At 48.3% G+C, this 22,051-nt stretch overlaps 1 protein-coding gene across 6 annotated transcripts in view; it reads right to left on the minus strand.

Moving 5' to 3' along the window:
- NTRK3 (neurotrophic receptor tyrosine kinase 3) overlaps positions 1–22,051 on the minus strand; it is a 357,528-nt gene that overhangs the window by 223,156 nt on the left and 112,321 nt on the right. For all 6 annotated transcript variants that reach the window (XM_077124142.1, XM_077124141.1, XM_077124144.1 and 3 more), the window contains exons 5-11: positions 17,090–17,247; positions 16,157–16,299; positions 15,419–15,560; positions 14,260–14,556; positions 6,967–6,990; positions 5,551–5,615; positions 4,709–4,811 (exon numbers count right to left, since the gene is read on the minus strand). In XM_077124142.1, coding sequence (XP_076980257.1) covers positions 4,709–4,811; positions 5,551–5,615; positions 6,967–6,990; positions 14,260–14,556; positions 15,419–15,560; positions 16,157–16,299; positions 17,090–17,247 — 932 coding nt within the window. The remainder of the gene's footprint in view (positions 1–4,708; positions 4,812–5,550; positions 5,616–6,966; positions 6,991–14,259; positions 14,557–15,418; positions 15,561–16,156; positions 16,300–17,089; positions 17,248–22,051) is intronic.

Genomic DNA, 22,051 nt, shown 5'->3' on the forward strand with positions numbered 1-22,051 from the left:
TTATGTAAAAACTATAGGGTGTTCTCAATATTTTAAAAACATGCTAGTGTCTTTCACCTAGTTCAAGCAACCAGGTGAAAGAAAGATGGCAGGTCCACTACGCATTTTTCGTGGTGGGACAACCAAGACAAAAGGAAGTTAGGTCTTTCTGCTGCAGTGAAAAGAAGGCAGGTCTTCAAGGCAGGGGGTCTGGTTTCTAGACCTAACTATACCTAATCAGAATGGGGAAGCGAGACACATCACTCCTTTTCTAAGCCTCTCTCGGTTTCTTCCCCTGTGAATACTGATGGAGAAAGGTTTGGCTAGATAATTGTGAAGGTCGTTTGACATCTCATTAAAAATATTTTGTGAAGATAAGCTCAGCATAAGGTCTGAATCATCTCACTTAGAAGCCCAGGAATTTTCTTGCACAACATAGTGGATGTTAAAACACTGAAATGCCTCTGAACCTCCCAGGAGGAGGCCACTGCCCTGAGCCTCGTGAGTATCTACCTCCCCACCTGGCCGCTGCACAATCCAGCAGTCTGGTGCTGGCACCTGGCACAGCAGGGAGCCCTACTCCAGGACGCTACTCCAGCAGAAGTGCTGGCATGCATGTTCTGAAGGGTCAGTGCCCAGGCAATACCAACACCTTGAATATTGCCCCTGCCACTCTAAGGCAGGGGGCCGCATCAATGGCAGAAAGAAATCCCCACCATAAGCTCAGCACCATGCTAAAACCCTTGTGACTCCATCCTAAAGTGATCTCTTCCCAATCAAAATTTTGATCAAGAAGACAGTTGATAAAAATAAAGAGGATACATTTTCAGTTAGTGGGGTAGTTAGGTTTGGGTACCAGCTTGGCCAGGTGAAGGTGCCTAGTTCTTTTGCTGCGGATATGGACCAATGGCATGTGAACCTCATCTGTTCCTGATTACATTGGCAGTTGGCTAGGAGATGTGCCTGCTGCAATGAATGATGTTTGATTTAATTGGCTGGAAGCTTAAATGAGCGAGCTCAATGTAGCACAGCCCAAGCAGTTCAGCACACCTCATTTCATAAAAGCAGCTCAGCCCAGGCCTTTGGAGATGCAGAAAGGGATCACCCCAAGAAAAGTTGTTGGAACCCAGAGGCCAGGAGAGAAGGCCAGCAGAGATCACCCTGTGCCTTCCCAAGTAAGAAAGAACCTCAATTGAAAGTTAGCTACCTTTCCTCTGAAGAACTATACATTAACTAAATAAATCCCCTTTTATTGAAAGCCAATCCGTCTCTGGTGTGTTGCATTCCAGCAGCTAGAAAACTAGAACAGTTAGTTTCTAGACAATTTGGTTAACATATTCATCTCCCACGAACAGGAGTACATAGGAATTCCTGTACATCCCAACACGGTTAGATCTCTCACATGTGTTTCAGGTCAATAGAGCAAAATGCAGAAGGATACTTAAGAGTATCAAAATTTACATACATTAAAACACTCAAAGCAATGTTGGGTCTTGTAAATGTATACCTCTGTGTGCAACATGCATGGGTATATGTATGCATATACATAATACATATGTATAAAAATGAAGTGGGTACCAGCCTTGCCCACTAGCATTGCCATGTGGTAGAGGAAACTGCTCATCTGTCAGGTATGAGTATGGCTGGGAGGGTGCTCATGGGGGGACAGTGGGTAAGCCGAGAGACACAGAGAAGTGGATACACATGAAGAAGGACAAAAACTAATAAACTGGCAGACCCCCCTGAACTCAGGTTAATGGTTACCTAGGGAGATGGGGAAGGAATCAGACCAGGGGGGATAGTTAAAGCAGTTTCATCTCTATCTGTTTACTTCTTCTAGGAATAAAATATTAGATACAAATATAAAACAAAACGGTAGCTGTTGCTTACCCTGGATGATGAGAATATGGGTGTTTACTACTCTTTGCATTTTTCCATATTTTTCATTTCTCAGAAGGAGATAAGGTTCATCTCAAGAGGTTCTCCCCCTCCACATCACCGGCCCTCAGGCATGGATGGTGGGGAACTGTTGCTGAGGTTTGAGCATCTCCCCATTCTACCCCCGTGCACCCGGACAACTTACATGCTTTGCTAGGATTTCCAGGTTGGCCCTAACCAGCCCATTCCTGATTTACCAGCTGTGCTTTTTGATGATCAGAAATAAATTCATTCATTTGTACATTCAACAAGCATTTGACAAACACCCTGCTGAGTTCCAGGTAGACGGAGGCACCTAATGCATGGTTCCTGCCACTCACTCACGCTCTAGTAGGACAGAGAGACGACATGGGAGCAAAATAACTACCATACACTGAGATAAGTGGTTTAATAAAAGCATTTCTATAAAATATTGTGTGGGACAAAAGAAGGCATGATTCACTCTTGTGGGGGCAGTGGGGGGGGCCACCTTTCATGGAAAGCCCTATAGGTGAAGGAGACAAGAGGAAAACAACACCTCTTATACGGCAGTTACACACAGACCCCAATACAGCAACCAGTGAGGTAGGGAGTAGCATTCCCATTTGGATGATGAGGTCAACAGAGCCCCCCAGAACTTAAGGAACTTTCCAGAAGCCAAAGAGCAATTAGGGGGCATCACAGACTCTAACTGAGATTTGAATACTCAAAGCTGAGGATGGAGTTGACCAGAAGAGAAAGAGGTTCCCCTAAGTCAGAACTGGAGGACTTCTGGTAGCCACGCCTTCACCCTTTATCCCAAACTGGGATGCTCACCAGTAACAAAAGAAGAGGCTTTATACAGCCTGGGGTGCTTGCATATTCATCCTAAAATGAGATCTAAACACAATCCACCATAATAAAGGTGAGCGAGGTCCAAGCTTAATGCTAGACAAGGCCGGTCTTGGATACATTATTCCTTCTTGCCTCTACCTCTAGCTTAACCTCTTGAAGTTGTGTGGCTTTAGAATTGAGGATATTTCACTTCTGCCGACAGGGAAGTGCACTCCTGGCCCGACCAGGACCAAGGAAGGCAGTTCAGCCTGGGAGAGGGGAGCAGGGCCGTGAGAGGCTCCGAGGACAGCTGAGGGGAGGCACCGCCCTGGGTGCTGCCTAATCCATCCGACATGGGGACACGCCATCTCAGTAACCGGATGACAATTAATAGGAAAAACCTGCTCTCCTAGCCGTGCCAAGCAAGTCTCAGGCCCTCAGCTGGTGGTGCACCTCCTCGGGGGGTGAGAGATAATGCCCCATTCTTCCATCTGGTCAAGGCCCTGATGTTTTCTCAGGAGGAAGGAGGAGCTGCCACGAAGGTTTCCAGCAGCCAAGGACCCTTCCTAAGGCTGAAGGCACTGAGAGCAGCCCCACCCCTCTGAGCTTAGCCTGTAGTCACACTGCTGATCCCGTGAAGCCCTGTTCTGTGCCCGGCACATGGCGTCATGGCAGAAGGAACACTGCCATTCGGGGTGCCCAAGAGGGGTCTGACCTTGTTTAACTCATCTGGCTGAGGGCCAAACTTCTATCCCTTCTTTACATTCTGCCTGCATCTGTATTTCAGTTGGAAAAATATTTCCTATGATTCAAGTAAACCTGGCCTGCCTTGATCTGACTTGTTCAGATTAATCAAGACCAGAAAGAGTGTATGAAGCAGTTAATCCTCTTGCTTTCTGTCCTTCTAATCCTTTCTCTATCCTACATATCAGTGTTCTAAACTCTTGGAGGAAGTCATGATATTTTTGAGACTATAATAACAGCATTGGACTAGTTCATGCCCCTCACCTCTCGCCATAAACAAGCACATTAACATTTGCATATAAGGGCTCAGAATCACTGAACTCTTCCTTCTGAGGCCCAAGGTCAGAACCTCCACCATGGACACTGACCCATGTTCGAAGAAATCCATCCTTCTAGATCTCATAATTTCTTGAAAACACACGACCCTGAATCCTGACTCAGCAAGCCAACTGTCCAACCTTTCATCACTCCTCCCACCTGCCCCACGCCCCCCACATCCACCATGAATGGAAACCCCGACTGGGAGCACATCTTCAAGTTCAAGCTTTGGTTTGGGAACTGGGTCTCAGCCTCTATCAAGCCATTTGGTCAGATCTATCCCTGCCACCAGGCAGATGGATGATAATTCACCATGTTAACCCCTGTCATGCCAGTTCCCTTATCCGAGCCTTGGCAGAGAGCCACCCCTTCCCCTGACAATAATGGGGTTGAGTGCTCTGTGTCATGGAATCTGGCCAGCAGATTTAGCAGTCATGTTGCTCTTGGCATCTGCTCTGGGACTGTATGGAGCTACGTGCTGAGATACCTCTGCACGGGCAGCTTTTCAGTGCTGGAGTCCACCACACTACATCGAGCTATGCAAGTAGCTTTTCATCACCTCCAAGGATGGGTGCAGATGAGAGATAGAACCAAGTTACTCAAACAAGGAAACACTTTCCCCACCAATAATGCAAAGAAACATATGTCCTCTTCACTTGCCTTGGAATCCAACTTCCCTCCCAGATTATCTTGACTGCAAGGCAATGTCTATCAACCATCACAGCACACCAGGTGGCCCTCCATTTGGTCCCCACAGATCCCACCGCTGCCTTCGAGTCACAAATACCAATAACTAAAGGTGCAAACAGGAGTCTCCACGAGGACCACTTAGGCACCACTGCCAGAGGTCCTCTCAGAGAGTGCAGGAGATTAAAACAGCATCTTTTGATCAAAAGGAGCCATACTCTTCACCCCCCTTATGAAGATCCCATTTTACCTTTCATTCCAAATTTGGATCGCCGACCATACTTGTTGATCATGATAAAGAGGACGACCAAGAGGACACAGGCAAAAGCAGCAAGTCCAACTGCTATGGACACCTATTAGGAGGCCAAAAGCAGGCATTAGGGAAGAGTCAGGAGAAGGTACCACAATGAAGGTATCACAGCAGGAGCAGCTGTGAGCTATGACCCTCTTAGAACTTCCCAACTGGGTAAAGTCTTTATAAGTAATTTATGAGACCCCAAGAACATTTTTTAAAAAGTACTCAACTCGATGGGAACAAGTTCTACAAATCAATGTCCTGAACACTTCTCATCTCAGGCAAGAGCAAGCCTTGCACTGGTTTGCTGTTGTTTTAATTAGGAAGCAAATTCTGCATTTTTACCTTGAAATTCTTTCCATAGCGTTTTTATGCAGGAGGTTCTAAGAGAGAGACCTGAACTTTACAAAGAGTCCTCTCTTCTCCTCGTCAGGGAAATCTCAGGCCCCCAGAGGAATGGAGTGGGGTCGGGGCTGGTGGCTTGAAAATTCCACCCAAGGAGACGCCCTTGGCAAGTGGGGCTTTTGTAGAAGGAGGCTCCCAATAGAGGGAGGATTTTTAAACTGTTCTCTCCTGAACCCTCAGGCTCTGAGCAGATCCTCAAAGACATCCTCAAACAATGAGCCATTCTCCATCAAACAAGGAAGGTTTTAAAATGCCTGAAAGGAGGCCATTCATCACAGCTTTTTGCTGTCATATACCCTATGGTTCCAAGTAAGATAATATTTGGAAAAGTTGGCTGCTAAAATGAAGTCTGAAAATGACTGCATCCTCCTCTTGATCGAGAAATGACTCACCCCAAAAGTGTCTTCCTCCGGTTTGTGGGTCACAGTGATAGGAGGTGTGGGGCTCACATCGTACACTGAAGATCAAACACAAAAGGAGGAATGTGGTTAGCTGCCTGGCCCTGAGAGGCTCACCCCAGCCACTGCCCAGCTCCTAGAGCCATGAGAGCTCCTGCAGGAGAGCCAGTGCTTCAGGCCACATGTCCCCCCACCCGCCCTTACCAGGCTGGTCCACGTGGAATAAAGGACCCTTACCCCGCTCTCCTACCACTACCCCAGAGAAAATAAAGCAACCTGGGCATCATGGTCAGGAGCTGCTGGAGCACAGGGAGGGAAGAGGTTTGGGGTACTGGCTAGGGACTGGATTAGGCCACTTTTGGTGGTGATGGCAGCAACTGCAGACATTCCACCAGTCCCGGCCACAGGCATTGCTTTCCCTGTCCCTGGCCCTCCCACACCCTCCCTCTTCCCCTCTATTGCTCAGGGAGAGCCAGGAGGCCTGTGGCCCCGGGAGGAATCCACTAGAGCACAGCGGCAGTTCTAGTTCAGCAGCAGAGCCATCTGACCAAGAAACACCACCTTTATCCAGCAGAAGTGGCTAGAAAGGCAGGTGGCTGTCTGTCCTCTATTTAAAATCCCCTCCTTGGTGAGAGACAGCCTCTGAAAGGACACTGTGTGAGATTACCAAGTCCTTTAAAGGAGCACAGATGATATTTACATCCGTGCTGAAGGGCTGGCGGGGGTTGTGTTCTGAAACAGACTGACTGCTCTCCTCCCTCAAGCCAGGCATTGGGCAGGAAAGGCAGAGATTGTACCCACCTTCCACGGCAGGGAGGGGGACAGCTGGGGGGTGGGAGATGGGGAGTCAGAGGAACACAGACAGGTTTCCCTGTAGCCCATGAGCAATACCCCAAGTCCCTTTGGAGCTGTCTCAGCCTAGCTCCCAATGGCTTGTCTACTGGGCCTCAGTTATCCCATTTGAGGACACACAAGTCTTCCACGGGCCCTTGTGAATCACAGCGCTCCCCAAGGTGGGTCTTGGCCGAATTCTCAGCCTGTAAACTGGCAAGACACACTGCCAGGTTGTCCCTTATTCCCTCTGCAAGGGCTGCAGATGAGATGATCATCAAGGGTCTGCCGGGGCGAATGAAGGCACAGTCCTTCCTGACATAGCCTCTTTTCATCCAGGTCAGGAGACCCAAAACATGCTCAGGCCTTGGGAAACTCCCTGGGGGAAACCGAGTCACGGAGAGGCTGCCCAGGAGACATAGGCTTAGAAATGCTTCCACTGTCCAGTTACTCAGACACCCTCGGCCACCATGGGACTGGGGAGGGTGGCGGATAAGGGCAGAAAGTGATTTGGATTCAATAGTTACAGAAGGCATCAGGATACAACCAATTTCCAAATAAAACATAAAGTTGACTTACGAGACACAAAGTTATCCGTGCTCTCTGCAAAAAAAGACAAAGTAATTAACAAATGTAATAAGAATTGGAACAGGCACAGAATGTCTTCCCCATAGCTATGACCTCTCCCCCTCCCCATGACCGTCTGTCATCTCAGCAATTGCCAAACTAACATCCTTGGCACACCATCCCCCCACCTCCACCAGGCTGGCCCACCCTACATCTTAGGGTATAGTCTTCAGGAAGTAGAGAAGGAATAAATGATAAGTTCCCTGGTTTCAAGGGAGGTGGCTCTCTTGGGAACCAGAAAACAAACTGATTTCATTACAAGATGCGGAATCAAATACAGACCCCTCATCTTACCTGCAGCCCCCCTCAGCCCTCTTTCTGGTGCCCAGAGTTCTGGGTGGGGGTGGGGCACTAAACCTAAGAGAAAGTGCTGTGGGGCTGTCCAAGGGTGGGCTTCCCCAGGCTGGTGTTAAAAATGCCAGCTAATGCTCTCAGAACAAAATTTCCCACATCGATAAGTGGAGTTGATGCCAACAGGTCCTTGAGAGTACCCGAGGATCTGCCCAGCCCCAGAGCAGATACCCCAGGAAATGTGTTATATAATCTTTGGCCTCTAGAAACAGCTCACCTACTAGTGGAAGCTACTCCTTTACTGGACATTGATTATGTGCCAGGGACTGTGCTAAATGCTTTACACCCTAGATATCACTTCATCCTTATAGCCATCGAGGATGTGGGTATAAGATAAGGAAAGGGAGAGTTATAGAGATTAAAAACCTAATTCAAGGTCACTCAGCTAGTAAGGAATACAGCTGAATTCAAATCAAGTCTACCAGAGGTTCTCAAGCGTTAGCAAGCAATAGAATGGAATCATCCAGAGGGCTGTTAAGACACAGATTGCTACCAATATTTAATAAAAGGAAAGAAAATTCTTGGAATAAAAAGCCAAGACTTGGCTGGGACATCTTGTGATACTAGAAAGTGAGAAAGTGCTAAAAACTTAATCGGGACATATAGGAAGGACAAAGCAGTCAACTTGAAGGGGCTTCCAATGTCCAAATTTGAGCAACGAAATAAGCAATGACAATAAGGGATTATCACCTACAGAATAAAACAAATACCCGTGATTCCATACTGATGTAAATGAATAAATAAACGAGAAAGAAGGGAAAGCTCTTCCTTCCAGTAGAACTCCAATTAATAAAAGTAGAAGCAACAACAGAAATAGAAAAATCACCATTTGGTAAAAACTGCAATAATAATTGCTTCAGTCAAGAATCATCAATGGGTGCTAAAATTAGTCAGTGAAAGGATGATGAGAAACAAGATATTTAAATAGTCTCAAAATACTAGACTTAGTAATCTGTAGACTTGACAACAGTGTTGTATGAATATTAATTCCCTGACTTGATGTTTGCTCTATGGTTATGGAAGATGTTAACATTTGGGGAAGCTGTGTGAAAACATAAGTTCTTTTTACTATTCTGCAATTATTTTTGTAAGTCTCAAACTATTTCCAAATGAAGAGTTAAAAATCTTTAAAAATTAAAAAAAAAGAAATGAAACACAGATTGCTGGTCCCCACCCCAGCTTTTCTGATTCAATAGCCTTGATCATTTGCATTTCTAACAAGTTCTCAGGTGATGTTGATGCTGCTGGTCCAGAGACCACACTTTGAGAACCACTAGTCTATACTTCCTCCTGCCATGTACTACATCAACTTCTGAAAAACAAGAACTGGTTCATTCATTCAGCCAGTCAGCCAGCCAGCCATCTGTTCATCCATCCATCCATTCAACCGTCTATCTATCCATCCATCCAGCCAGCCATCAAGAGCCTTTCCAGGTACAGGTTCATGGCTAGTCCTTCACAGTCCCTGTAATCACAGCACTACTAGGAATGAATCAACAAATAGTCTTCTCTAACAACCACTAGCAAAGATGGTGTTTTCAGAGTTCTTCAGAGAAAGTCTTATTTCCAGTAAATGCAGTCTGTTCTCTTATTTGGAAATAAGAGAAAGTCCTTTTTCCAGTTGTCTGGTTGCTGGTTAGTTGTCTGTTTTGCATTGTTTTGGGGGAAGAGTAACAGAGCTTTCTCCTAATTCTAATACTCTTCATGCCACCATCTCCTTCCAAACCACAGGTGACCAAATGTCTGACTCGGGAGGTGGGAAGAGACGGGGACACTAGCCTTGGCTTCAGAGCCTGAAAGAAGATAGATACCCGCTCAACTCATGGTTTAGATGGATTTGCATATTTCTCACAAGCCTCTCATTTATTAGAGAATATTTTCACAGTAGCCAAATCTTTTGGCCGAGTCTATGAGCCCTGTAATCTCTCAATCAGCCTGTGAATGCTTAACTCCTCTGTGGCTGCCTGAAAACATGTATACATTCAGGAACCATGTGGGCCTGGACCAGGGAGATTCTTTGGCTCCCCTGCAGTGGGTCGGGGGCACTCAGACCTTCACAGCAGAAGAGGATGGTACCCAGGCATAGGACTCACCTCTGGCCCCTACCAGCAGGCTTAGAGCAGGACTGGCCCAGTATGCCTAGGTCCAAACTAAACACAAATGGGCTGAACAATGAATTCAATGCACATGTCTCTGTCCTCCCAGAGGCAAAGCTCAAGAAAGGTCCTTGTGGGAAAAGCCACTGGGGTCCAGAGAAGGGAGAAGAGAGGCAGCAGCTTGTGTCCAGAGGGAGATGGCCCAAGAAGTGATGACAAGGGATAGATGTCCTGGCATCGGATGTGAGGAGGGAGGAGGGAGGCTCTCCAGGCATTGGCAAACATTGCAGGTCCCGCGGGTCAGACATGGAGAGAATTAAATGACAGCCTCCTTTTCCCCCAGCATCTGCAGGCTGGACCACAGTTCAGTCTCAAGCTGGCTTTTTTAAGGGAAGAAGCCAGTCTCGACAAGGCTGAGGTCACAAGGCAATGGTTTCTCCCATTTTTTGGAAGCAAGGCCCTGAGGGAATTGTGGTTTCTGCTATCATAAAAATCACTGTGAAGGCTCTTTCCTACCTAAATAAAATACGAAAGTTCAAAAGTAAGGGCAGCTCACTTATTCCTAAATATTTTCTCAAAGGTCCACAAATATTTGTTACGCATATATGTACACACACACACACACACACGCTCCTTGGAAATATTCCTCCCTCCATCACATTATCATTGAAGGATTCTCCAACTTCACAACCTCTCAGACTGTTTCCTTTGCTGCCTCCGACAGTGACATGACTCCCGCTTCCCCTGCTCCTCATAGCCTGATTCTTTCTGATCCCTAATTCCTTGAGGGTTCCCACGCTTCTACCAAGACCCCATCTGCCAGCCCCTCTGAAGACCTGGGACACCAACGAGGATTTGGTTTCAGGCTTCCTGAATGACTCTTCTCACCCAATTCCTCCAGCAACTTCCTACACTGATGTTGAACACGCTGATGTTTCCCTGGAAATGTACAAAGGGCCCCCACACCCATATCAGCACAGCATGTACAGTTTACAGAAAGCCTTTCCAGAACATTCTCCCTTTTAATTTCTGATTCCTGATCAGAAAATCCTTATGGATGGAACCTCCGTGTTTGCAAATTACTTCAATGAATATATTCATTCTACTCAAATTTTTCCCACTGGCTCGTGGGCCCATGAATGCCAGGAAAGACCTTTACTTTCAGCTCACCCTCTCCCCTCAAAGAAAAAAGCTCCTTTCAGCTGCCCTTGGGTGTTCTTAAAAATCAGACTAAAACAACGAGAGTAATTCCATGCTTACTATGTGCCAAGCACTGTTGCACAATACCTTAGATGGATTGGCTCATTTAATCCTCACCGCAACCCTAGAAGGTAGATGCAGGTGGTTAAAGAATTCACCTGAGGTCACAGAGCTGGTAAGTGACTGAGTGAGTAATGCAGCTACACAACCACACACCTGGACAGTCTGAAGACTAGCACTAGAACTTATTAGGTTGATCAAAGAATGACCACTGGTTTGCATACAACTGAACCCATCCTGTCTCTCCGCCCTGAGAATCCTAATAGCTTACTGTATTAATCAGGGTTCTCTAGGGAAACAGAACTCACAGGAGATATCTGTAAATGTGAGATTTTATAAACGTGTCTCATGCAACTGTGGGAATGCACGAGTTCAAATTCCATAGGGCAGACTGAAAACTGGCAACTCTGACGAAGCTTTGTGATGAATTTCCAGAAGCTGGCTGACTGAAGTAGAGATGAGAGCTCTTTCTTCTGACTGCTGAAGTCATCATCTCTCCCTTAAAAGTAGACTAATTGGATTAAATCCAATGGATTGGATCCTCTCATTGCAGAAGATACTCTTCTTAGTTCATCACAGATGTGATCAGCCATGGATGATGCAATCAACTGACTGATGACACAAGTTCAAGAAATGTCCTCGCAGTAATGGTTAGGCCAGTACTTGCTTGACCAACTAAGCACAATTACCTGGCCAAGTTGACACATGACCCTGATCATCACACAGGCTATGGGGCTTTTCCCCTGTCCAGGCACAGGGCTAAGCACTCAGCTTATATTACTTCATCTGCTCCCCTCTGAAAACTGTAGACAGGAGGTATTGTTATCATTCCCATTTTAAAGATGAGGAAATGAAGGCATAGAGTCATGGTTGTTCTTTGCTGAGTGAGGACGATGTTCTAATCCCCATTCTAGGAATCCATGACAACTGTCTCATAGAGCCAGAGATGAGATTTGCACCCAGGTTTGTCTGATTTGAGAGCCCTTGCTCTCCATCTTTACCCCTTGCTGCCTGGGAATAAGAGGTGCACATGAAAAATACAATATTGCCACATTCTAACTTCAAAAGAATAGAGCAGGAATCCACAGACAGGCTTTACATCCAGGACTTAGCAGGTGTGAGGTTTACTCAAAGGGCTTATGACATATCCCTGCCCTGTTCCCCGAGATAATTTACTCTCCTGAATGTTGAGACATTTTGTCACTTGACACGACTGGCCCATCTTTCCCCTGTCACTACCTTTTCATCATCCATTGATTCCTTTAACCTCAAGGCTCATAAAACAGGGTGACTCTGGCAGGGTTTAGATGGGTCCAAAGAAACAACCTCAGGCAAGTTGCTTCCTTTCAACCCTCTCTGTGACTCTATTCTCCCTCTCTCCTCCTGAGGCCAGATTCCAGCCAAATGCCATGGCAGTGGGTGGCAAACTTGAACAGGCAGCAGAGTCACCTGGAGACCTAGTTAAAATACAGAGCACTGGGACCCGCTCCAGGATTTCTGATTCAAAAGGTCTAAGTGGAACCAGAGAATTTGGGTTGAACACTTTCCCAGGTTATGCTGATGCTGATCTCCAGGGCCCACATCTTGAGAACCACTGACCTCAGGAGCATCAAGAACCAACTAAATGGTGACAAGGATATCCAGAGGCGAGCAGAAGGCAGTGTGACATTTCATGGGAATACAGGAGGTGTCAGCATGACTGGGAGGATGCGGAGGGTGCTTCCCTCCCAAGGTGAGGGAGACAAGGGAAAAGCTGTGCCCACCACCCTGTCTCACTGCTCCCCAAGCCCCAGATTTCCCATCTGTCAAATGGAGAAAAGGGCTCCTAAGGAGCTTCCCCCTTGCAAAGCATTTCTTCATCCCTTGCCTACTGGGGAGTGTAGACTGTCTTCTTCATGAAAGGAGTTCATTTCCTGGTCGGTAGAAGTGCACAAGCAGGACAAAGGGCCACTTTAAGCCCTTAGGTCAACAGGCGTGCCCCAACTTACTGGCCCATGGGAGCAAAGTATCTGCATCCAAAAGCCTCTTCTTCCAAAGTAAGGGCCAGGGCTCTTCTAGTTCCCAAAAGAGAGCCTTCTATGGCTTGGATGCCCTGAGACTTTTAGCCAGGGCACACCGGGGATGAGGCTGGAAACATCTAACCACATGGGATTGCCAGGGCTTCGAACGTCAGCACATTGCTCATCCTCTCCTGGGGGATGGTTCCATTCCCCTCCAGACCCTGGCGGCAGGCAGTTAGCCCCACAGGCAGCCACACCGCCCACCTTGTCACTTCCACAGCCTGGAGGTCACCCAGCACATTCCCCAGTGGAAAAGTACCAATGTCATCAACAACCTGTGGTTTCACTGACAGAAAACCATCAATCATCGACCAACCCCGAGATGCCGCCACCACTTGAAAGAAATCGTTTCTGTGTTTTCTTCTCCTCCAACTTCAGGAAGGTGATGGGATGTTCTAGCCCCGACCGAGAACGACGGAATCACCACCCACATATTCAACCGAGCAAAGTTCTTTCTTCAATTACTACCACCGGTTTGCTCGACCGCAGTACAGCATTGGGTGCTCCCCATTTTCTCCCCACGGAGCAAGAGAAGCAAAGAGTCACGAACCTTGAGATCTAGGTCCTGGTCAGGCCTTGTCACTAACCAGCAGATAAAGTCGAGCTCATGGTTGAATGTGGGGCTGAGCCAAATGGGAGGGTTATGGAGCCACCATTAGGCGCCAAGCCCTGCAGCGTGCTTTCGAGACTTTCACTCATTTAAGAGACACCCGATGCTTTGGGGAGAAGCATAATCGTACCCAATCCATAGATGAGAGAACTGAGGCCCCAAAATATAAGCCATCAGGAACAGGGCCTTTCCAAGACAAACTGAGTGTTGGGGCAAGATTCTACACCACTACCGTCAAAATACTAAGTCCTTGCTTCCTCTACCATAATAGAGTTGTGACCTTCTCGCACAGCTGTGTGTTTCTAAGGGACTTTTTCTTTTCAAATTGCTCTAGCTGTTCATTGGATGAAATTTTTTGTTTCTCTCGCAAAAGTTCTAGGTTTACAGAAAAACCAGAGTTCCAATAGACTACTTTTAGTACTAACACCTTACATTGGTGCGGTAGTTTTGTTACAATCGATGAAAGAATATTACCATAATTACAGTCCACCATTTACATTAGGGTCCACTGTTTGTGCGCTGCAGCACTATATGGCTGTTTTTTTCATTTTCATTCTGGTAAGATATATGCAGCCGAAAACCTCCCTTCTTAACTGCATCCAAATGTACAATTCAGTGCTGCCTTTGAGCATACAGTACATGTAAGGGGTCTTGGCTTTAACTGCAACAGCTACTTGAAAATGGAACGCTTGTTCTACTTTGCACAGCATACTGACAGTGACTGCCAGGTGCCAGTGTGAGTTCTGTTCCCCGTTAGAGGGAATCGATGTTGATGCTGCTTCCCACCCTGGAGTGGCGGCGCCCCACCCAAGCCCCCAAACTTCGGGAAGGAGCCCGAGCACCCCAGCGCCAACCACGCTGCCCTCACCTGGAAAGGGTTCCTTGAGGAAGTGGCCGTTGATGGTCTGGTTGGCCGAGCCCAGCGGGTTTCTGGCGATGAGGGTGTAGTTGCCGTTGTTGTAGTGGGTGGGCTTGTTGAAGAGCAGGCAGCCCTCAGAGACCTCGCCCTCCTGGTAGAACTCCACGTGGGCGATCCTGGACTCCCGCAGCGGCTGCCCATTGTGCAGCCAGTGCAGCGTCGGCGGTGGGTTCCCACGCACCACAAACTCAATGCAGTGCTCCAGGCGCAGCTCGGGCTCCTCCAGGCTCACCACACGCGGGGGGTCTGCCGGGGAGAAGCCAGCTGGAGCCCCGGACGTAGAGCCAACCCCCCACCCCCACTCCATGTCCTGGAGCAGCCTTCCAGGAACTAAGATGGGAGCCCCAGGTCCTCCCCACCATTGCGAATTGAATTGTGCCCCAGAAAGGTATTTCAAGTCCTGGATCCAAGTCCCGGGATGGGGTCCTACTGGAAAATAGGGCCTTGGAAGATATTATTAGTTAAGATGAGGCTGAGCTGGGTTTTGGGTGAGCCCTAATTCAATATGAGCAGCAGCCTTACAAGGCAAGGAAAATGGGGCACAGACAGCAAGAGGCACAGGGGAGCAGACCACAGGAGGGCTGAGGCCGAGCAGGCCGTGGGCTACCAGCACGCGGGTAATTCTCCCCTACAGGTTTCTGAGTGGGAACAGCCCTGCCCAGACACAGAACAGCGGGTCCACACATTTCTGTTGTTTTAAGACACCCAGATTGTGTCAGGGCAGCCCCCAGGAAACCACGACACCCACCCAGCTGTTAGAGGCCCAAGGGAATCATGCGTCCCCTCCCCCCACCCCCTACCCCAACACAGAGGAAGAGCTCCGTCTTCACCCAAGCTTCCTGGACCCACCTTAGCTGGAGGGCCCCCTCTCGGGACCACTTAGGGACTTAACAAAAGGCAGAATTGGACCAATTTAGGAGCGTCTGTAAGACATGCTGCCGAGTTAGAGGCACAGCATCTTCTGCAGGACGGGGACCCCCTGCCTGGAGTCACTACCCAAGCGCCTCCTGCTCCGTCTCGCCCTCCCGCGGTCAGCCCCTCCCCCCGCCCCCCGCAGACCCGGCCCCCCGCGACGCCCCCGCCCTGGTGCCCAGCGGCGCCCACTCACAGTAGACGGTCAGGGCGACGCTGGCGTTGCTCATGCCCACCACGTTCTCGGCGATGCAGGTCAGGGCGAAGCCGTTGTCCTCGCTCGTCACGTTCACCAGCGTCAGGTTGATGGCGTGCACGTTGGTCCAGTTCAGGTTCGTCTGCAGAGCCCGGGAAAGGACAACCGTCCGAGGGTTCGGCAAGAGTGGCTCCCCCACCCCACGGCCAAGTCCCGCCACAGACCGAGAGGCGACAGAGGCCTCGCTGGCGAGTGCACGATCTTAACAGCACATTTTATTTATTTACTATTTATTCTGTAAATACGTATTGTAGCGATACCTAAAAATTAGGCATTCCATATTAATATATAAAGGCCAAGTACATATTTTATTTAATAAATGCAGCATCATTTATTAAAAATGGCACCAACCAAGCACCAGACTCGTGATAGTCAATATCTCAGGTCGTCTTCAGATTAACCCCTAAAGTGAGGGCTACTATGACACCAATTGTACAGATGAGGAAACTGAGGTTCAGAGAAGTTTGCTTGCATGTATAAGGGCCACATGGCTAGGAGACATTGCCACCGGACAGAACCCAAGTCTACACACTTCTCCCCATAGACACAGAACCACAAAGATCCCCTCTCCTTCTCCCTTATTCTCACACCTCTAGTGTCTGCTCACAATTCCACTCACTGGAATGAGAAGGCGGTGGGTGCCCAGCCTCCTAGGTGGGACCAGCCTAGGACACCTACCTGGTGGGTGTTGATCGACTGCAGCCCTGTGACTATCCAGTCCACATCAGGCAGGGGGGACCCAGAGCCATTGCAAGTGATGACGGCGTTGTCACCTTCTCGTACGGTCAGGTTGACATGGCTCACGCTGATCTCAGGAAGGTCTGGGAGGGGAAAGGGGGATGGCGCCGGAGTGAAAAGACAGGCAGACACTTACTAACAAAAGGAAGCTCTGTCCTGAGGCTGATGACGCCATGTCTTGCCTTGCCTGGTCCGACCCCCAATACAATCTGCTTGAGCTCTGGAAAGACCCTCAAGTCCCACAAGCTTCACATGGCCTCCTTAGAAAATGTCTGAGCTCAGATATAAAGCGCTTGCAGGGGGACTTGTCCACGTGACAAGAAGTGGGGCGCGATGGGGAAGTGGTCACTGCCCAAGAAATGCAGCTCTAAGCAATTAAGCCAAATGCCATCGTTACACATTGGGCACCGATTCCCAAAATGTGGTGTGCTCCAGAATCCACGTGGTGTTTGCTAGAAATTCTGATCTCCAGGACCCATCCCCGGGGAGTCTGATCTCCTAAGTGTGGTGGGGTCCAGGAACCTACTCTTTTGAAAGCACCTTAGTTGCTTCTGATCCAGGGAGTATGGAGGCCACACTTCAAGATACACTACTACACTCCTACAGGTTCGAGTGGCAGGAATGTCACAGAGAGAAAGGGATTCTGTCTGACAAGAAGGGACACACTGAACTTTTTGCATTCCAGAAATTGACCTTCCCACGGCCACCTCGGGAAAGGATGACCGAGGATGCTACAAGAAGGGCCAGCTCTGCACCCAAAGGCAGAGTTCCAGGGAGGGCAGTGAGGAGAGGAAGGCCCTTGCTCTCCGGTCCCGTGTCTGGCATCTGGGAAAGGCCTCCCTGGAGCCGGCGAGGGCCAGGCCACCCACTCACCGCACTGACTGATGTTCATGCGGAACAGGGGCAGCTGAGAGCCGTCGGCACTGATGCAGTAGAGATTCTGGCTGTTCAGCTTGGCCTCCCCCTGCTCCTGCCACAGCTGCATCCAGCGGATGTCACAGCTGCAGTTGAAGAAGTTCTGCTCCAATCTCCTATGGGTGAGGAGAGAGCGGAAGGGAACCCCTGAGCCACAAATGGCCCAGCTCCCTCCCAGGGCTGTGAGGCCAACGAGGCTCGGTCTGCTCTTTGGAGACCAAGGACAGTTTGGTTCCAACAAGGTATTGAGAGAAGCAAAACAAAAATAGTCCTAAGTCCATGAATACATTTAGTTTTCACACTAACAGACTCATTTGAAAAAAAGAAATCTATCCTACCTAATTCACCTGGCAAAGAGACTCTATTAAATATGTTAGCTTGGGATGTTCCTCTCCTTAAAACCCTCCAGTGGATTTCCATCCCTTGGAAAGCCAAAGCTAAAGCCCTCCAGAATCCGCACCACCCTCCTTCACCCCTCTGACTTTGGCTCCTACCTCACTTCCCCTCTCTTTTTCAGTCACACTGACCTCCTTGATGTCTATCTACTTCACCAGCATGACCAGCAAGCTCCCACCTCAGGGCCTTTGCACTCACCGTCTCCTCTGCCTGCAATGCTTTTATACAACATATCTGCAAGACTTGCTCCCCCACTTCATTAAGGAATCAGAGTGTCTTCTAGGGCCACCCCTACCAAAAAAGCTACCACCACTACCCTTGCCTTAATTTTGCCCACTTCTTTACCTTGGTATACTCTTCTTTCTAGCATTTATCAAGCACTATTTCATGTATTCATCTGTTTATTAACTGTCTCCCAAAAACAAAGTAAGCTCCATTGAGGTCACAGACATTGCCTATTTTATTCATTGTTGCATCCCCAGTACCTGCAATTGAGCCTGACACTTAGAAATTTTTTGGATGAATGAATGAATGAATGAGTTATTTCCCCGGGGGAGTAGGTGATTAGCTCTTTCCAAGATCTACTGTCTCCAAGGTCCTGTCTTGGGACCAATTTTATTCTTTCATGAATTCAATAAGTCCTTAATAAAAACCTGCTCCATGTCTGGTGCTGAGCTACATGTTGCTGATGCAGAGAAGAATAAGGCAGTCCCTTGTCCAGGGAGCACTGCTGGTGAGTGGAGAGTGTCCCCTGGGGGAGGGGTCAAGCTCAGGGCCCATGTTCTCCAGGGATTTCTCCTCTTGATGGGGTCATCACATCAGGGGGCCGATGAGTAGCATCAATCAACCTAAAATGCTTTAAGTAAAGGGCACCCGAGTGGAAGATGACTCTTCTTCCAGGCCACTAAGGGGGTGAATCGGTTGGTGCCCAGAAGAAGTGGCACTTGGGTAATGTACTAAGTCCCAGAATATTTTTAACAACCAGCAAACTCCAAAATACTGAAGCCTGCATCAGATTTAATCAGCTTTCTAGGAAAAAAGTGAAGGAATCGATGTTTTCCAGCCACCAGGAGCCCACAGGGGGAATGTGGAAAGACCCCTGCATGTATCCTCGTAGCTGGAAGCAGCTATGATCTCTCTTTATGCATCACTCTCTTTCAGTAAAAATGCAAGGAAGGGAACCTTTATGGACATGTGCTTCTCATAACCCTAGGAGATGGCCAGTATTGTCCCTGCTTTGCAGATAAGGGAACCTCTCTGATGTTGGGGCTGGCAGGGAGGAGGACTGTGGGGTGGGTTAAGCCACGTGCTCAAGGCCCCTCAGCTGCTGTTCAACAGAGCAGGGTTTCAAACCTCAGTACGTCAGACTCCAAAACCCACGCACTTCCTCTCCTACCCATCATGTGCATCTACCTTGTCAACTATCAAGGGCAGTAGGAAATGCAAAGAAGAGTAGGACAGGGTCCCTGGCCGTGGGGACTTCTGAAGGCAGAAAAGGGAGAGGAGCCGAGGGAAGCAATGAAGGCTGGAGTGTGGAAGCAGGAAAAGCAGACACAAACTCCAGGGCAGGGCGTTGGTGTCAAGGAGCACTGGAAATAATGCTGGTAGGATGAGTGGAGGCCACATCAGGAAGTTTGGGATTCACCCAGTAGTCCATGGGCGACCACTGAGGTCCTTGGAGCTGGAGAATGGAATGAAAAAGTAGCTTTATGAGAAGAGAAACCTGACAATAGTGTTCAGGATAACTGAAGAAGAGGCCAGCTAGAGCTCAAGATACCAGGTAGGAGGTCTTACAAAGGCAGGGTCACCCGGTACAGTTACGTGGTGTTTGTGCATTTCTCAAAACCCCAGCCTCAAGGATGAATCCAGTCTGCAGGCCATTGGCAGATCAGGGGCCCGCATGGGGCTACCCCCTCGTGGGGGGGGGGGGGGGGGGCAGGCAGGGGTGGGTATCTGTTCTAATTCATACTTAGACACCATATAGGCTAGCAGACTCTGCGTCAGTATTCTCAAGCATTTTGGACTCAGAACTTCTTTTCACTCTTAAAGACGATGGAGGTCTCAAAGAGCTTTTGTCCATGTGAGTTATATCTCTCACTATTTATCATATTAGAAATTAAAACGGAGAAAATGTTAAAATGCAAGAATACATCAGCACAGAGCACTGATATTATCACATCACTTGGCCTCCAGAAAACGCCACAGTACACTTGTGTCAGCCAGAGAGTGAAAAAAGCCAATAATGTCTTTGTATTAGGATAAAAATATTTTTTACCTCGTGGTCTCCCTGAAAGGGTCCTGAGGATTCTGACCTATCATTGGAGCCCTGTGGCTTAGTTAAAAGGGGCCTACAGTAGAGTGATCAAAACTGGGGGAAGAGGAAGTAAAGACCAAGCAAACATCACAAAGAAGGACAAGGTTGCAGAGCACTTCATTAGAAGTAAAAGAAAAGGAAAGAGTAGACTATGGCCCAAAGGTTTTGAGCTCCATGGAACAAACAATCAATGGGGGATAGCAATCTTTGATTGAAAATAGAGACCCAATCAGTGAAAAGACAGAGAGTGAGCATATTTGGAAGTGGGGGCAGGACCAGGAGGGAGAGAGGCTGTGTCCTAGAGGAGGGCAGGGAAACAGGAGATCAAGAGCCCTTGGGGATGCATGATCTGAAGATAAGGCAAGATACCTCTGTGGCTGAGACACGAAATAGAGAAGATGGGAAAGAGAAAAGCTCGATGAGGAATATGAGAGTGAAATAATAAAAGTAACAGAATGAATAACATTCGCACTGCACTCACCATGTGTCCAATGCGTCTCAGTGTCTAAGTACACTGCCCATTGAGCCCTCCCAGCAAGGAGGGCACATAAGAAAGGTAGCATCTAAGAGCTTCCTCAGTTACAAAAGAAGGTGAAGTTATGCACCCCTCCTGGTGCAGGGGCTGTTAGGAGAAACCTCACAGTCCTTTTGGCATCGATACTTGAAAATATGCAAACTGAACCAGGTCAGCCTGGATTTCCCAACAGCTCACTTGACAAGACAAGGTCATTCATTATTAAGTAGGTGCAAAAATGCAAATTACCTACCTGGGTGGGAAAGACTAGAGATGTGAGGGTCTGGCTAGACTGCTGGAAGCCACACAGCATTTTACTCAGTCCTGACCCTTGTCTGAGCCCTTCACTGCCATATGTCCCAAAAAGCTCAGGGGACCCCCACCCAAAAGCAGAGAGCACCAACACGTCCCAGGCCTGGCGAGAGCCTTTGGTGAGTGGTCTGTCACATGCCTATGATGCTGCCTTTAGGTGTCCTTCTATCCTTTTCCACTAAAGCCCTGATAATAGGACCACATCCAGCAGAGAGGATGCACCTTGAGAGATGGTTCTTCCCTCAAATCCAGACTCTCCTGGAAACTGCAAAGGAACCCTGGTTTTTTTCCCTATTTCTCTAGACTTTCCTCCTGGAAAAGAAATGAGACACACACAGCAAAAAAAAAAAAAAAAAGCATTTGATTCTTAAAACAATGGCGCCTTGGACATCTGGCTTAGCAAATTCACAAGCATCTTCATTTCCAGGCAAGAAAGGGTTCAAACATTGAGGTAGGCAAGAAGCAAAAAGGGTAAGTGCTGGCTCTGAATGACGCTGGCCTTTCATATCCCTTCTTCCATCAAATCAGATCTCCAGCAAAGAAGACTTCATCCATGGCTCCAAGGCAGCCTGGCAGAGCCTAAAGCACAGCTTTCCATGCTCCATCAATAATGCAGGTGGCCCCATGTATAATGCATCAGCAGCTGCTTCAGGGCAAAGCTTACCAACCCCCAGCCCTTACCCCAAGATGCCCCCAGGCCTAATCACAGTGCCCTGGGGTCTTCCTGCAGATTAACTCAGCCCCTTTGGGGCACGTGCACACAGGCCAAGGCCAAGATTGAGTGTTTAGGAAACACTGATTTGCCTTCAGTCATCATTCCAGTGATTTTCTCCTCTCCTCCACAGCATCGATGCCACATGTGGCTATCCCTTGGCCAGGGAGTGAAACATGGAGAGGTGACCCAAATCTGCAAAGGCAGCCCTGCTCATGACAACATAAAGGATGTCTAAAGGTCTGAGCAGTCAGCATGAGCCTCCTTGAGATAACTACAGTCAGATGGTGGAGAAGGTACACAAACAAGGTCTGGGTTGAGCCGGCTGTGTCACCTTGGACGGCTGTAGTGGGTTGAACCAGCACCTCCCAAAAAGCTATGTCCAAGTCCTCATTCCAGGAACCTGTGAACGTGACCTTAATAGGGTCTTTGCAGATGTAAAGTTAAGATTTCAGGATGAGGTCATTCTGGATATAGGGTGGGACTGGTACCTTTATAAAAGGAGAGGAAGAAGAGAGACGCAGAGCTGAGAAGACGGAAGCAGAGATTAGAATGATGCAGCCACAAACCAAGGAAGAGCTTGAGACACCAGAAGCTGGGAGAGGTATGAGAGGATTCTCTCCTAGGGCTTCAGAGGAAGGGTAGCCCTGCCAGCCCCTTTGTTTTGGACTT

The sequence above is a fragment of the Tamandua tetradactyla genome, chromosome 12, assembly GCF_023851605.1.
Source record: "Tamandua tetradactyla isolate mTamTet1 chromosome 12, mTamTet1.pri, whole genome shotgun sequence".
NCBI lineage: Eukaryota > Metazoa > Chordata > Mammalia > Pilosa > Myrmecophagidae > Tamandua > Tamandua tetradactyla.